General features: G+C 43.2%; 1 protein-coding gene across 2 annotated transcripts in view; it reads left to right on the top strand.

Annotated features, from left to right (window-relative positions):
* Nucleotides 1-16,242, top strand: part of COL27A1 (collagen type XXVII alpha 1 chain) — a 540,002-nt gene that overhangs the window by 348,549 nt on the left and 175,211 nt on the right. For both annotated transcript variants that reach the window (XM_040324820.1, XM_040324819.1), the window contains exons 29-32: nt 5,572-5,625; nt 14,360-14,404; nt 14,487-14,531; nt 14,608-14,661. In XM_040324820.1, the coding sequence (XP_040180754.1) occupies nt 5,572-5,625; nt 14,360-14,404; nt 14,487-14,531; nt 14,608-14,661 (198 nt within the window). The remainder of the gene's footprint in view (nt 1-5,571; nt 5,626-14,359; nt 14,405-14,486; nt 14,532-14,607; nt 14,662-16,242) is intronic.

The raw sequence follows: 16,242 nt of genomic DNA, 5'->3' as shown, positions 1-16,242 counted from the left end.
ATGTAGTTCTGGGTGGATTTCTCACTTTTCCCATGATCATCCTTACCCCATGAGGCAAAATCTTTAATGAAGCTCGAGACCGAGGGTGATTGGTTATTTTGTATTTCTTCCATTTGCAAATAACTGCTCCACTAGTTGCCTTCTCACCAAGCTGCTTGGCGATGGTCTTGTAGCCCATTCCAGCCTTGTGCAGGTTTACAATCTTGTCCCTGACGTCCTTTAACTAGCTCTTTGGTCTTGCCCATGATGGTGAGGTTGAATGGAAGAAAGGGACTCTGTGGACAGGTGTTTTTTATACACATAATGAGTTGTCATTAGGAGTACCTTCTTAAATTGACAGGACTAACCTGTGTACCACATAAACACAGACTGTAGCTAGTCTGTGGGAGCCAGAATTATTGTTGGTTGTTAGGGAATCAAATACATATTTTACTCACTGAACTGCAACTCAATTTATAACATTTGTATCATGTGTTTTTTCTGAATTTTTGATTGATAATCTGTCTCTATCATTTAACCACCGCCGCACGACGATATACGTTAACAGAATGGCACGGCCGGGCACAAGGGCGTACATGTACGTCCACTTTAAGAAGCCCAGCTGTGAAGCCCCGTGACCGCGCATGCGGGACCTGCGGACCCGATCTCCGCCGGTGTCCCGCGATCGGGTCACAGGAGCTGAAAAAGGGGAGAGGTGAGTGTAAACCCACCTTCCCCGTTCTTATCTGTGGCAGTGTCCAGTGATCGTCTGTTCCCTGTCGTAGGGAACGACGATCAGTGACATCACACATACAGCCACGCCCCCTATAGTTAGAAACACACATGAGGTCACACTTTACCCCTACAGCGCCCCCTAGTGGTTAACCCCTCCACTGCCATTGTCATTTTCACAGTAATCGTGTATTTTTATAGCACTTTTCGCTGTGAAAATGACAATGGTCCCAAAAATGTGTCACAATTGTCCGATGTGTCCACCATAATGTCGCAGTCACGATCGCCATTACTAGTAAAAAAAAAGAAATGATTAATAAAAATGCCATAAAACTATCCCCTATTTTGTAAACGCTATAACTTGTGCGCAAACCAATCAATAAACGCTTATTGCGATTTTTTTTTTGACCAAAAATATGTAGAAGAATACGTATCGGCCTAAACTGAGTAAAAAAATATATTTTTTTATATATTTTTGGGGGATTTTTATTATAGCAAAAAGTATAAAATATATCTTTTTTTTAATTGTTGCTCTATTTTTTTTTATAGCGCAAAAAATTAAAACCGCAGAGGCGATCAAATAACACCAAAAGAAAGCTCTATTTGTGGGAAAAAAAGGACGCCAATTTTGTTTGGGAGCCACGTCACACGACCGCGCAATTGTCGGTTAAAGCGACGCAGTGCCGAATCACAAAAAGGGGCAAGGTCCTTAACCTGCATAATGGTCCGGTTCTTAAAATACAGGTTAAAATACACCTATGATAGCAATTTGTAGACCCTTCATTTCTTTGTAAGTGGGCAAACTTACAAAATTTGCAGGGGATCAATTACTGTATATACTCGAGTATAAGCCAAGTTTTTCAGCCCTTTTTTTGGGCTGAAAGTGACACGGCTTATACTCGAGTCAGTGTCCCGTGACATGCAGACGGCGGTCGGGCAGTGCTAAAAAGTCACGTTCCTTCATGTCCTGTTCCGTGATAGGCGGAACACTCAGTTTCCCAGCAGACACTGTGTTCAGTGTTCCGCCTATCACAGACGAGAGGGCATCCATGATAGGCGGAACACTGAACACAGTGTCTGCTGGGAAACTGAGTGTTCCGCCTATCATGGAACAGGACATGGAGGAGCACAACATTTTAACACTGCCCGGCCGCCGTCTGCATGTCACGGACTATCACAGAACAGGACTCAGGTACAGCAAAGTGATTCTGCAATGGGCACGGTGAGGTCTGGCTGCAATGGGCACAGTGAGGCGTACAAATGGGCATTGTTGACCCTCTTTTTCACTTACAGTAGCTGCTGCATTCTCAGCCTAGGCTTATACTCGAGTCAATACGTTTTCCTAGTTTTTTTGTGGCAAAAGTAGATGTCTCAGCTTATACTCGGGTCGGCTTGTACTCGAGTGTATATACGGTAATTATTTTTGTAACTTTGAGGTAACACATTTCGATAGCCTTTAAATGGCATCAAAAGGAAGTGGGAGTCGTTTTCAGCATGTTTCAGTGTTCTTTGAGTAAGGACTGTGCCTAGCATAAAACATGTCTGAATAGAACTTGTTTCTGCTGGCTATTTTAAAGCCTAACTGCAGTTTTTCTTTGTGACTTTGAAGCATAACAATGTCCATTGTTAAATAAATGCAGAAGTGGCAGCAGGTATCTACAGAAAAAGGTGCCCAGAAAAAATATGCCAATAATAAAGGAGGGGGGGGGGGTGACCGGATGATTGGAACGAAAATTTCCACTTTAATTTCATTATTGATGAAATACAATGCTTGCAGTGAATGGCTGAGCAGCGCTCAGTGGCACAGGAAGTCCCCATCCTGCTGCCCAAACACAGCAGTGTATACTGTATGTTGCTGATGCTACATACAGTTTTTATAGAGTACGGAACTCCTAGCGGGTGCATCTATTGGTGAAGACAATCTTGGTCCAAACAAACTATTTAAAGTTGTAAGAAGCCTGGAGTTAGGCTCTAAAAATAAAATATATTTTGCATCTTGGCCTGCACATAGTGTAGTTTTCCTGCCCCTGTAATGGCAAATGTAAAGGAAGGTATCCCTGTGACTGCACATCCATGTCATCCCAGATACCTTCCTTTTACACTGAGCGATCTTGGGAGCTGGGATGATCTCCCTCCTGACAAGCACTTCCAGCGGTGGACATCAAGGACTAATACCCCTTCAGTGAGCCTGAGTGGCACACGATACAAGTCTTTTGGTTCACTGTAATGGAAACTGCCTATATTGGTAAGAGGTGCTCATTGATGAAAGATGGAAAAACTTTCTGTGGGCAGACACATTGCTTCTCTGTCCTCTATGTAGAAAAACCAAGGAAGAAAGTATCGCATTTATACTGCAGTCACTGTGAGATGGGAATAAAGGCAATTTTCTGCACGGAGAGATTGCTAGTTCCCATTGCTTGGTTCACGGAGAGATATCTTACTATATGTTGCTGGGGACCTATTTCCCCATTTATAGATGAGCCTTACTGTGTGGCCAGAATTTGATTTATTGGGACAATAATATATATTATAGTGCTTGCATGTATCCTCACTCTGTTTGCGTTGTCTAGTAAGATTCTAGAGAAGAACCTGCAACCTATTATAATAGATTCCCCCCAGGCAGTGTAAAGCTGTTACATTTCCGCCTGTGTCATTAATTAGTGTTATTACTTTAAGGAGCTTTTTGTTCTCAAGATTTTCATCTTCATAATACTGTAAATGACTTTAACTACTTTAATAAGAATACAATCATTGTCTGCAGGGTTTACATGTACCTACCACCTACAAAGCCAGTTGTATGATGAGGCACTGGTGACACCATAGAGGGGTGGTGCATAGTGACTGAAGGATTAGAAGTTGGTTTAAATTTGGAACGAATTGCCAGGAATATTTTATTTATATATATATATATATATTTTTTTTTATTTCAACCTTTTTATTTAATGGGAGGAAAAGTATCAACTTACAGGCAACTTGGATAGACAGAAATTGTAATAAGTAGAGATACACAAAAAATACAGATTAAAAAAGGATTAATAGGGGAAGTAAAGAAAAATTAAATGTAGTTGAGAAGAAAGATCTGCCAGAACCAATAGAGTGATTGTTCCCCAAGCCTCACTAATCCACCAATATGTATCAAATCCAATGAGCCAGGAAATATTAAGAGCAGGGGCGGACTGACCATTCGGGCTCTCGGGCACTGCCCGAGGCCCCCATGCCACTAGGGGGCCCCATCAGAGTTGCCATCAGGAACAGTATGTAAAAATCTGTGTTTTTAAAAAAAATCCCAAGATTATAGCTGCCCCGCCTCTCCACTACCTTTTCAGTGTGTGTGTGTGTGTATTCTGTGTGCATGTATACTGTGTGTGTATATTGTGTGTCTGTGTGTATACTGTGTATGTATACTGTATGTGTGTGTGTGTGTGTATATACTGTGTATGTATACTGTATGTGTGTATACTGTGTGGCCCCATAATCTATTGCCCGGGAGCCCCATAATCTCCTGTTGCCCAGGGGGCCCCATGAGTTGTCAGTCCGCCCCTGATTAAGAGTGCCACCCATGGATCTAGATTTCATTTTCAGAGACATTTGCAGCAAAATAATTATTCTGCAGCGCCACCAGATTGTAAAATATTAGTTCACCACAACCAGAAATATAATAACTCTCAATGGGAATTATTTTTTTATTGATCACATTTCAATTCACATAGTTCCCTTAGAGCAGTGGTTCTAAACCTTATCGAGACCAGTTGCCAAAAAAAAATATTCCCAGCTTCGGTGTCAGTCGATGCAATAATGATCGATCCCCAGCATTGGTATCAGTGGCTGCAGTATCGACCCCCAGTATTGGTATCAATGGCTGCCATAATAACCCCCAGTATTGATGCCAGTCTTAACAAAACTAACCCCAGCATATCAGTAATGGCAGTACCGGTGGCAGTAATGATCCAGCATTGGTGTCAGTGACTGCAACAACCCCCAGCATTGGATTCAGTGACTAAACTCCCTCTCCAATATTGGTGGCCATCTGCAGTCCTGTTAAACATCCTTGCACTAATGGCCAGTGACCGTTCTATTTACTCCCCCCACATTTGCAGTCAGTGGCGGTATTATGCACCCCCCACTAGTGGTAAGTGACAGTATTATGTAAACCTATTTGACCTAAACAAGGATGTGTAACCCTTGCAGTGCAGGGACAGTCCCATGGCAAAGGAGAAAATTTACTTTCCCGGATTTGGGCTTTTAAGAAAAGAATATTTCAGCATCAATGTAGTAATTTTATACCCCGGCACTCCTTTTCTAATCTGAACCTCTGGAATCCAGTTGCTATGGGCACTACAGCCACTTTCCTTGTTTGAATATTTTATTATGTTTTCAACAGCCACTTTCCTTGCACAGCTGTAGCTTTTTTATCAGTCTGGTCACCAGCTCATAAAGAGATTTATCAGAAGCCAGTGTTGCCTTCACCTTAGCTAACTCAGGGACCCCTCTGCCAATAAATCATAGACATCTCTGACTCAGTTCAGCTCCGAGATGTGATGCTGATCAGGGAGAAATGTGAAGCACAAGCCTCGGTTAGTGGGAATGCAGTGATCAGGGGCCGGCTTCAGGATGAGAGTAAAAGGACACAGCTGTTTGTTTTCCTGAAAGCTTTTTTTTTTTTTTTCTTCACCCCTCTCCAAGCAGGCTGAGGGGAAAGGAAGGGGGGGGGGAAGGGTTAAGCGACGGGGCTACAAGTGGGAGGATAGCAGGACAAGGGGGCTTTTGACTTGGGCCCTCTGCAAGAGCAGCATTGAACAGCACACGGGAGACACCTGCTGCTTGTTTTTCATATTGCAACTAACCTCTCCTCTTTTTCAGGGTGCCAGAGGCCCTGATGGACCAACGGGAGGACCTGGGCACCCAGGTACCAAGGTAAGTGCCCTTTAAGGTGTTAGCTACTTTCTTCTAAATTTGCGGTGCAGGCAGATGATTTGAGATCCCAGTATCTGACATTACAAGTTTCTGTGGTTAACCCTTCCATCACCTGCATCAGCAGCCTCTAATGTGTTACTGGTGCTGTGCTTACCCCCCCCCCCCCCCTTTTTTTTTTCCTTTTTATAAACCACTCTTCATCTCAGTCATGATATTGGTGTACGTCGAATTGGAACTCCCAGCATGCACTGTTACCTGTCTGTTGGCATAGGATTCCAGTAATTGTACCACATGCTGGTTAATCTTAAATTGAGCATTCCTGTCATGGGCACAGATACCAAGCATGGTGAATAATTAGTCTTGCAGCACCGTTTTCCCTTTAGAACAAGGACCTGTTCACACAGATCTAGCTGCCTGCCAGCAAAAATAAGACTGAATGTTTATTTCAGTGGTCTTAAAAAAAAAAAAAAAAGTAGGGTAAAAAAAGTGTTTCCGTTTATGGGACCGAGCTGACATCCCAGTATTGCACCATGATGAACACGACTTTGGCAGCTATCTTTGTGCATGTGTTTGTGTTGATGCTTATATTGCAATTTAAAGGGATGTGACAGTAATACCTTAGAATGTTCGACATCCTCCTCTGTAGTCCTTTAACCATAGATTCAAAATTATCAGTAAAGCAAGACCTATACTACAGTATAGGAGAATAGCTGAGTGTGTGTGTGTGTGTGTGTGTGTGTGTGTGTGTGTGTGTGTATGTATATATATATATATATATATATATATATATATATATATATATATAAAAAATGAAAACAACCATCCAAATCAGCTGTTACCCCCCCCCCCCCCCAGGAGTTTACAGTCTACACATACAGGTTTTGGGTGCAAGTTGATGACATCACTAGTTTGTTTATTTAACCACTTAAGGACCACCTAACGCCGATATACGTTGGCAGAATGGCACGGCTGGGCACAATCACGTACCTGCACGTCCTTTTTTTAAGTGCCCGGTCGCGCACGCCCGTGACCCGGTCCGAAGCTCCGCGGCCGCGGGACCCGCGGACCCGATCGCCGCCGGTGTCCCGCGATCAGTCACAGGAGCTGAAGAACTTGGAGAGGTGTGTGTAAACCCTCGGGCTTTCACATTGAGATGGCTGGGCAGGAGTTTTTCAGGCGGTATAGCAGCACTATTTTTAGCGCTGTACTGCCTGAAAAACTCCTCAGTGTGAAAGGGGTCTAAAGCAGCATCCTAAGTGTGAGTGGGTGTTCCCTAATGATGATGTTGCAACAGCTTCTCCCCTCATGTTTCCTCTATGGATGGGGACTGAACATGCAGGTGTTGTTAAATCAGCCTGCAATCCAAAATGGGAACGAGTAGCCTAGGGTGAAAACACAGCTCTTTTGTAGATACCGTGCAGTGAGTGTTGTCACCCTAGGACAGGAAGTGTATCTAGAACAATGTTTCTCAACTCCAGTCCTCAAAGCACCCCAACAGATAATGTTTTCAGGATTTCCCTCAGATGAAACGGCTGTGGTAATTACTAAGGCAGTGATACTGATCAAATCACCTGTGCAAAATAATGGATAGATTGAAAACATGACCTGTTGGGCAACCTTGAGGACTGGAGTTGAGAAACATGGATCTAGAACAATATTTTATACTATACAGTTGGTAATTTCAATAACATTTAATATAAAAGAACCTCCAGCATAGCAGTTGTTAAACTATTAGATTAAAGTGGAGGTCCACACAAAAATGGAACTTACGCTTTTTGGAACCCTCTCCCCTCCAGTGTCACATTTGGCACCTTTCAGGGAGAGCGGGAGGGATTTTCTCCCACTTCCGGGCATAGACCCTTGCAGAATCTGCGTGGTCTATGTCACCCCCCCCCCCCTGCTGTCTTCTGGGAGACACACGGGTCCCAGAAAGGACCATTTGGATTGCGCACTGTGACTGGTGCATGCGCAGTAGGGAACCAGGAAGTGAAGCCGCAAGGCATCACTTCCTGATTCCCTCACCGAAGATGGTGGCGGCAGCATCCGAGGGACTGGTCGGCCTTGGGTGCAGACATCGCGGGCGCCCAGGACAGGTAAGGCCCCGTACACACGGTCGGTTTGGTCCGATGAGAATGAATCGAAGTTCATTTTCATCAGACCAAACCGACCGTGTGTATAGGCTATCGGTCTGGTTTCCTTCGGTCCAAAATTTCTAAACATGCTTTAAAACCGAACCGATGGACCGCTGCCCCATCGGACCAAACCAATGGTTAGTACAGTAAAGCATCGGTTCAAAACACGCGCATGCTCAGAATCAAGTCGACGCATGCTTGAAAGCATTGAACTTCGTTTTATTCAGCATGTCGTGTATTTGACGTCACCGTGTTCTGACCCGATCGGATTTTGGACTGATGGTGTGTACACATTTCAGGCCGTACGGCCACTTCAGAGGTGAACCGATGAAAACGGTCCGACGGGCCAGTCTCATCGGTTTGGTCCGACTGTGTGTACGGGGCCTTAGTGTCCTTATTTTAAAAGTCAGCAGCTACAGTATTTGTACCTGCTGATTTAAACAAAAAAAAATTGGCGGACCTCCGCTTTAAGGGCCTGCTTTATAATGGAGAGAGGATATCGATATCTGCTGTTTGTTATACTCCACTTTGTAAATTGCACCCTTTACTTTAAGACCCAGTGTTAAAATTCGGGCGACAGTATGTAGCCTCTAATGAGAGTCCCATGATTGGAGGAGAGTTGGTTATGTCACTTTGACAGGTCACATGACCAGGCTATCTCTCTTTTTTTTTTTTTTTTTGTACACAACTTTCATCAATACTTTTTGTGTTCTGTGAGTGGCCAGGGGCATTAGGGGGAAGAAGAACTACACTGGTGTTGCAATCTGAGACCTGCAGCTCTCATATACAATGCAGTATAGCAGGAGCTGTAGTATCTGTCATTAAAGGAGTTCTCCAAGCTAAAACTTTTAACCCCCGCTGTGCCCGGGCTGTAAAACTATACAAAATAAACTTTCACTTACCTGCCTACGATCCCCCGTTGTTCCGATATCGCCGTCCCGTTCTCCGGGCCCGGGCCCCTTCCACTTCCTGCGGGTCGGTGACTCACAGTGCGCTCAGCCTATCAGCAGCCGCAGCAATGTCCCGTCGCGGCCGCTGATTGGCTGAGCGCACTGTGAGTCACCGACCCGCAGGAAGTGGAAGAGGCCGGGACCGGAGAACGGGACGGCGATATCGGAACAACGGGGGATCGTAGGCAGGTAAGTGAAAGTTTATTTTGTATAGTTTTACAGCCCGGGCACAGCGGGGGTTAAAAGTTTTAGCTTGGAGAACTCCTTTAAGTGAAGTACAGAGCAACTTTGCTGTCATGTTTTACACAGAGGTAACATTTACACAAAACTTACCAAAATCTCTGTACTTGGAATTCTTCTTTAATCCCAGCTAGAAGCCTAGAAATGTGCTTGTGCTGACAACTGTAAAAGAAAACTCCAAAATGTTACCAGCCATCATTTTATTTATTTATTTTTGATACCTGGCCCCTGAGTTTTGTCCTCCCCGTTATACAGGGTACTCATAAAATGAGCCGTCTTCTGAAACACAAGGATAAACTTAAATTCAATCTTAAGCTAAAGTGGAACTTCAGCCCCCCAAAAATTGTTTTTTTCATTTTAGATTTTAGTCTCTGGAGAGTTTAGAACCTGTGTCAGGTTTTGAAAGTTTTTTGTGTCTCCAGTTTTCATGTATCCACTCAAGTCTTCACCCCATGGCAGGGTGACAGAAAACAGGAAGTGATGGTAAATCTCTGCATAGAAGACACAGACATAAATAGCAAATTGACAGAGGCTGTAACTCTTCTACATTCTGTCCAAAACAGAAATGTTTTGGCTGGAGTCCAGCTTTCATATGACTGAATTTTACAGAATGAAAAAAATAAAATGTAATCTAAGCTTGAACTCATCTTTTCTAACTGTGGAGGAGAAAGCTGACGTGATCACCAAGCATCCAGCTTATATTTGCTGTGTTGTTTCAGCTGGGATTCGTTCCTATGCATTAGTTATGTAGACCGACCGTGTCCAGAGTTGACCGAGCGAGCATGTGACTTGTTTTATGAACACAACATGCTGCACAGTTGTTGTGTCATCATTAATAAGTTACACTTGTGGTGGATAGGCATTAAGAAAAAGCCTTAGGGGTAGATTCACGTAGAATGGCGTATGTTTGTGCGGGCGTAACGTATCCTATTTACGTTACGCCTCCGCAACTTTTACAGGCAAGTGCCGTATTCTCAAAAGAAAGTTGTGGCGGCGTAGCTTAAATAGGCCGGCGTAAGCCCACCTAATTCAAATTGTGAAGAGGTGGGCGTGTGTTATGTAAATTAACCCTGACCCGACGTGATTGAAGTTTTTCACGAACGGCGCATGCGCCGTCCGTGGAATTTTCCAGTGTGCATTGCTCCAAAGTACGCAAGGACGTATTGGTTTCGACGTGAACGTAAATGACGTCCAGCCCCATTCACGGACGACTTACGCAAACGACGTAAATTTTTCACATTTTGTCACGGGAACGACGGCCATACTTAACATTGGTACGCCGCATATACGCCTCATATAGCAGGGGTAACCTTACGCCGGGAAAAGCCTAACGTAAACGGCGTAACTGTACTGCGTCGGCCGGGCGTATGTTCATGAATTCGCGTATCTAGCTGATTTACATATTCTAGACGTAAATCAGCGTGCACGCCCCTAGCGGCCTGTGTAAATATGCAGTTAAGATCCGACAGCGTAAGAGACTTGCGCCGGTCGGACCTAATAGAAATCTATGCGTAACTGATTCTATGAATCAGGCGCATAGATACGACCGGCCAGACTCAGAGATACGACGGCGTATCTGGAGATACGCCGACGTATCTCTTTTGAGAATCTGGCCCTTAGAGTGTAGTTCCTGATATTGTCATTATGAATATTGTAGATTTATATTAAAGCCCAGAGTTTGGAACAACCGAGTTATAATGCCCGGGATCCATGCCGTTTGGATGGGTGTCCCATCTCCCTCATGCATAGCAGCGATCTGTTTGCAGCTGCTGACAATATAACATTGAGATAGGCTTGTGTTATCTGATGTTATGGGCCCCCACCACCATCGAAAGGAACAGAGGATAGTCTAATTTAGAACCAAACTTTTTTTTTTTTTATGTTATCGGTAGATTGGAGAAGAGATTGGTCCCTGCTTGGCCTTTGCACCTGGCAAGCAGAACCATGTGGTCGTTCCTTTCGCTAGCAGCATTTTTTATATATGTAAACAATTCACCAACTAAAAAGTGCGTGAGTCAGCGCTCACTGACACAAGATGGTATCTGTATATAATATATGCTGAAATAACAATAAAATAAATAAAAATAATGCAGACTATTTAAAACAAAAAATGAAAAGTAATAGACAATGATTAAAGTCCAACTAGTCCATGAATAGATAAGAACCCCAATGTTGAGGTTTGAGATAAAAAGTATTAGAAATATTAGAAAATCCTACATATACCCAATTAGTATGTGCAATGCACAAATTGGTTGCATCGCTTGCAACTTTGCAACTATCGGCCTGTGTTTGGCTTCTAAATTACTAAAATCTCTTAACCAACTAGAATTGTCTGCTATAAGTGAATTATCATCACTGAAATTAGCACCTTCTGGTCAGCTCAGATAGTACAAAACGTTGAGCAGTCTCGGTAATCAGGGAGGGATGAATGTTAGGTTGACCGGTAAAACATAAATCACTGATGCAGTTAAAATAAAGCAGTCAGTTTGTGTTCTGCAGGTCAGGGGTGATGGTTACAGTGGACATACTGCATGCCCCCAGCATTGCTTTGTCTGCCTGAAAGCATCACTGCATACACAGACTGTCTGCGGGTGGCTTAACAAGTCAATGACAAAGAACAACACCTCTGTGGGAACAGGAAGATGGGTACCATCCCCCCCCCCAACCCTTTATAGACAGCCCCCTCCTGAAATCAGGGTCCGGATGATCTGCTCTGTCACGTATAATGCGATTCCCCAGCATCATATCCTCATCAGAATGTCAAACTTTACCATTGCACATAGAAAAAGTTTGTGCTATGTAGGTTCTAGCTACTGCATTATAATTCAGCCTGTGGAAAGTGACCAATTAACTCAGAATAGCCAAATAACAGAATTTTCTTTTACCAGGTGACCCTTGCAATGGTCTGTATAGCAAGCGTTCTGATTGGTTGTATCCTTACACAGGTCACAGGAGCTGCTCCACAATGTCCAATTCTTTCACAGTTCTGAAGGAGGAATGTGAAAATGCTTCAACCTCAAACTTGTTTAATTCTTCTTGAAAGAAGCCCTGAGACTTGGGCGGGGGGGGGGGGGGGGGGGGATATATCTCGGTGACACTGTAGAATCATGAAACCCTGCTTTTGTAGCAGAGGAGCCTTAGTGCAAAGTATTAAAGAAGAAGAGCCTATTATAAAAATATCTTCAATTATCAAATGAATGATATGTGGCAGATACACAGAATATCCATTCTCTATCTACGAGTTGTAACTGAAGCAACTGGATCAAGCAGACCTGCTTCAAAAACGATTTAAAATGGAATTGTACCAACAAAGCGGGAAGGTGGCAAGGGAGAGAAGATTGGCGCATAAGTTACTGGGGAGGTGGGCTTTCAGCAAACATGGTCACTTTGCAGTAAATGGCCAATGTCACAGTGTCTCTTTAAAGTAGGACTCCAGACAAAACTTAGTGTGAGGGAAGGTTAGACCCTCCTCAGGTTTTTGTTTTGCTGCATGTCTCTTAAATATCGAAGAGTCTATTTATAAAAAAGTAATTGGTCAAATATCACACACATTTTCTTAGCCATCATGAAGTCTGAATGTATTTTCCATAAAGTAGTTGTAAACCTTTACATATACCCAAGTGAAGTAACTAGCCTCTGGTGTTATACAGAGATAAAAAAAAAATCGTAATAGTAATTGTAAAATTGTAAAAGTAATAGTTGTCCCCTCTTCCCGCAGACCATATTATCATTCTCCAATGGGGCCATATTGCCCTCATCCCACGGGGGCCGTATTGCCCTCATCCCACGGGGGCCGTATTGCCCTCATCCCACAGAACCATTGTGAAGGTCATCCATTTTCTTTAGCTGAGCTCTCCAAATATTTGGGTATACTGGGAGCTTACCCACTTTATTCTTCGAGCAGTAAATACATATCATTCCATACAAGTGTGTGCCTGTTTGTTTTTGTAGCATATGAGAGGCTTAGGCCTCGTACACACGACCGAACATGTCTGCTGAAACTGGTCCGCGGACCAGTTTCAGCAGACATGTTCGGTCATCTGTACGGCCGACCGGACAATTTTCCGGCTGATCGGACAGGTTTCCAGCGGACAAATGTTTCTTATCATGCTAAGAAACATGTCCGCTGGAAGCCTGTCCGTCGGACATGCTCGGTCGTCTGTACGACTTACCGGACATGTCCGCTCGGCCGAAAGCCCTCGCATGCGTCAAAGTGATTCGACGCATGCGTGGAAGTATTGACCTTCCAGGGTCGCGCACGTCGGCGCGGCCACGTCACCGCGTATCCTGTGCGCGGGGATTTCGGTTTGATGGTGTGTACAACCATCAGACCGAAATCTCCGAGCGGACATGTCCGATGAAAACGGTCCGCGGACCGTTTTCATCGGACATGTCCGCTCGTGTGTACGAGGCCTTAGAGACTACTCAATAATAATCTGGTGGAATGAATAGCCAGTGGGACATTGTCATAACATGTATCTATATATTCTTTTGAAAATAGTCTATTTAAAAATAAATTTTTTAGACCAACGTCCAAAATGAAGTCCATTCAAAACCTGGGGAAAAGCATAAAAACAGGTTTTACTGTCCTCTGCTTCTCAAAATGCGACCTGCCTGGTTGTCATTCAGACTAGTTATGCCTGCTCCCTGCAGCGATTCTTTCCTCATTATTAAAATATCATGCCTTGTTCTGTGTCGAGGTGGCCATCTTGGTAGAGGAGCAGGACTTTGCATCCTTTTGTCAAAACCTGATGATTGATGGGAGGTGGAGGAAGCACAGGTCTGCAGAATGGATGCGGCAGAAAGAGGGGGATCCTTGCACTTGCAGTGCAGGTCCTCAGATACAGTTTCCTCTGTAGCAGGGAGAACAGTGAGCAGCACAGTCATGAGATCACCAAATTCCATATGTTCTGAGGCTTGAGACTTGCAGTGAGAGGCAACAGTGTCTTAGATCCTAGACTGCCAATATACAGCTATGAGGCTGTAGGCACGGGAGTACCCAGGCACAGCAAGTGCACTGATATTTTTTTGTAGAAGGCATTCAAGATAAAATGTAGATTTTTCAGGTTACTGCTTAGAATTGGCATTTTCTAGATTTTCCCCAAAAAGATATCAATTCTTCTACAGTTCAAGTCCAACTTTAACAATTTTCCTGTAGTTCCATGATCTTTGCATGGGCTCAGTGCAAATAACCTTCTGTTTTCATCACATTTCTATGAAACAGAAGGATGTTCTTAGATGGACAAGGCTCTGAAACTGTACTGTCCAGTAATTTGAGATTTTTTGGTATAGCCGCAGTTGTGTCACAAACCGTGCTATTGAAAAATTAGGTTGTATTACCCAGAGTAGAAGTTGATTTTGTAGTTGGTGAATTCTTCTCATTATTGCGTTAATGAAATGATGTGTTTACAGGGACCTCTTGGAGTGCAGGGCAAGGAAGGACTGGTTGGTCAACAGGTACGTAGACACATGAGACATCTGAAATGATCATGGACAGATGGTAGTTTGGTTTTGTCATTTTCATACATTTTGTACACAGGGCAAGTTGGGAGAAAGAGGACCTGTTGGCCCACGTGGTTTTCTAGTAAGTAAAGTTGCATTACTTTCTATTTGGAACTTTTCCTTTGCTGTAGTTGATCTACAATTATATAATTTTACAGGGAATTCCAGGACCATCCGGCTCTACTGGAGAAAAAGGAATTCCAGGGAATCCAGTATGTATCATTAATAACAATTCTTAAAGTAGTTCTGAATTCTAAACCACATTTAGGTACAAAACACCCTGTACATTAGTAAGCCTCACCCCAATTTCCAAACACTTGAAGTACTGTTGCAGAGTAAAGAAGGGGGGTACAAAGAGCATGGGGAATAAATATCAGTTTCACAACTGAATGTCATACTTTCATCAGTCATAAATATCATTGGAAATTTGTAAATGCACATAATCCATCCTATACTTGTCCCTCTGCTTCTCTGTTGAATACGATTCTCGATCCTTTAAAATGCCATGTGCATTGTATTTTTCCTAGAATACACACAGCTTGCCCATCAATTCTCCCATCCTATCCACATTTTTAAAATATACATGGTGTCCATGTACCTTTGCCATATCTCTACTGAGAAAAGACTGTAAACTGTAAAAGCGCCAGAAATCCCGATACTTGTTTTGGATCAGACAGCATAGATGACAAAGGATCCACATAAAAGCTAGAGAACTGGCATTTTCAGAAGTAAAGATCAGCAGTGGCAGGAAATATGTTTCTGTCAATATGAGTCGCCTGTACAAGAAATCTTCAATTACTGATACAGCAGGTAAAATAAGTATTGAACACATCACCATTTTTCTAGGTAAATATATTTCTGAAGGTGCTATTGACATGAGTTTTTCACCTCATGTTTGAACAATCCATAAATACAAAGAAACCAAAACAAACAAGTTCAGAAATTAAGTTCTGTGTAATAAAATGGACAACACAGGGAAAAAGTATTGAACACGCTAATTGAAATTTATGTAATGCTTCATACAAAATCCTTTGTTGGTAATGACGGCTTCAAGGCATCTCCTGTGTGAAGAAACTAGTCGCATGCATTGCTCAGGTGTGATTTTTGGCCCATTCTTCCACACAAACGGTCTTCAAATCTTGAAGGTTCCGTGGCCCACTCACACCATGATGTTCCTACCTCCAAACTTCACTGTTAATATGGTGTTTTTGGGGTGATGTGCAGTACCATTTGACCTCAAACATGGTGTGTTTTATGACATCCAAAGAGTTCAATTCTGGCCTCATCTGACCAGACTATATTCCACCAGTATTTCCCAGGCTTAAGTGCGTTACTTATGGTTTTCTTTGAAACAATTGTACCTGCTTCTCCAGGTCTTTCTGAAGGTCTCCACAAGTGGTCCTTGACTCGTGGACAATTCTTCTGATAATTCTTTTCACTCCTTTGTCAGGAATCTTGTGAGGAGCACCTGGTTGTGGCCGGTTTATGGTGAAATTATATTCTTTCCACTTCCGGATTATGACCCCAACAGTGCTCACTTGAACATTCAGAAGTTTAGAAATCCTTCTGTAACCAATACCATCAGTATGCTTTGCAACAATAAGGTTGCAAAAGTCTTGAGAGCTCTTGAGTGTCTCTTGTGTGACACTTTGGTAATGACACCTTTTTATAGGCCATCAGTTGAGACTGAAACAGCTGATATTAATTTGCACTGACAAGGGGCAGGATTGCTTTCTAATTACTGATTTCATATGGTGTCTTGGCTTTCCATGCCTTTTTGCACCTCCCTTTCT

Source organism: Rana temporaria, chromosome 9, assembly GCF_905171775.1.
Source record: "Rana temporaria chromosome 9, aRanTem1.1, whole genome shotgun sequence".
Lineage (NCBI taxonomy): Eukaryota > Metazoa > Chordata > Amphibia > Anura > Ranidae > Rana > Rana temporaria.
This window is presented reverse-complemented; position numbering and strand designations above follow the sequence as displayed.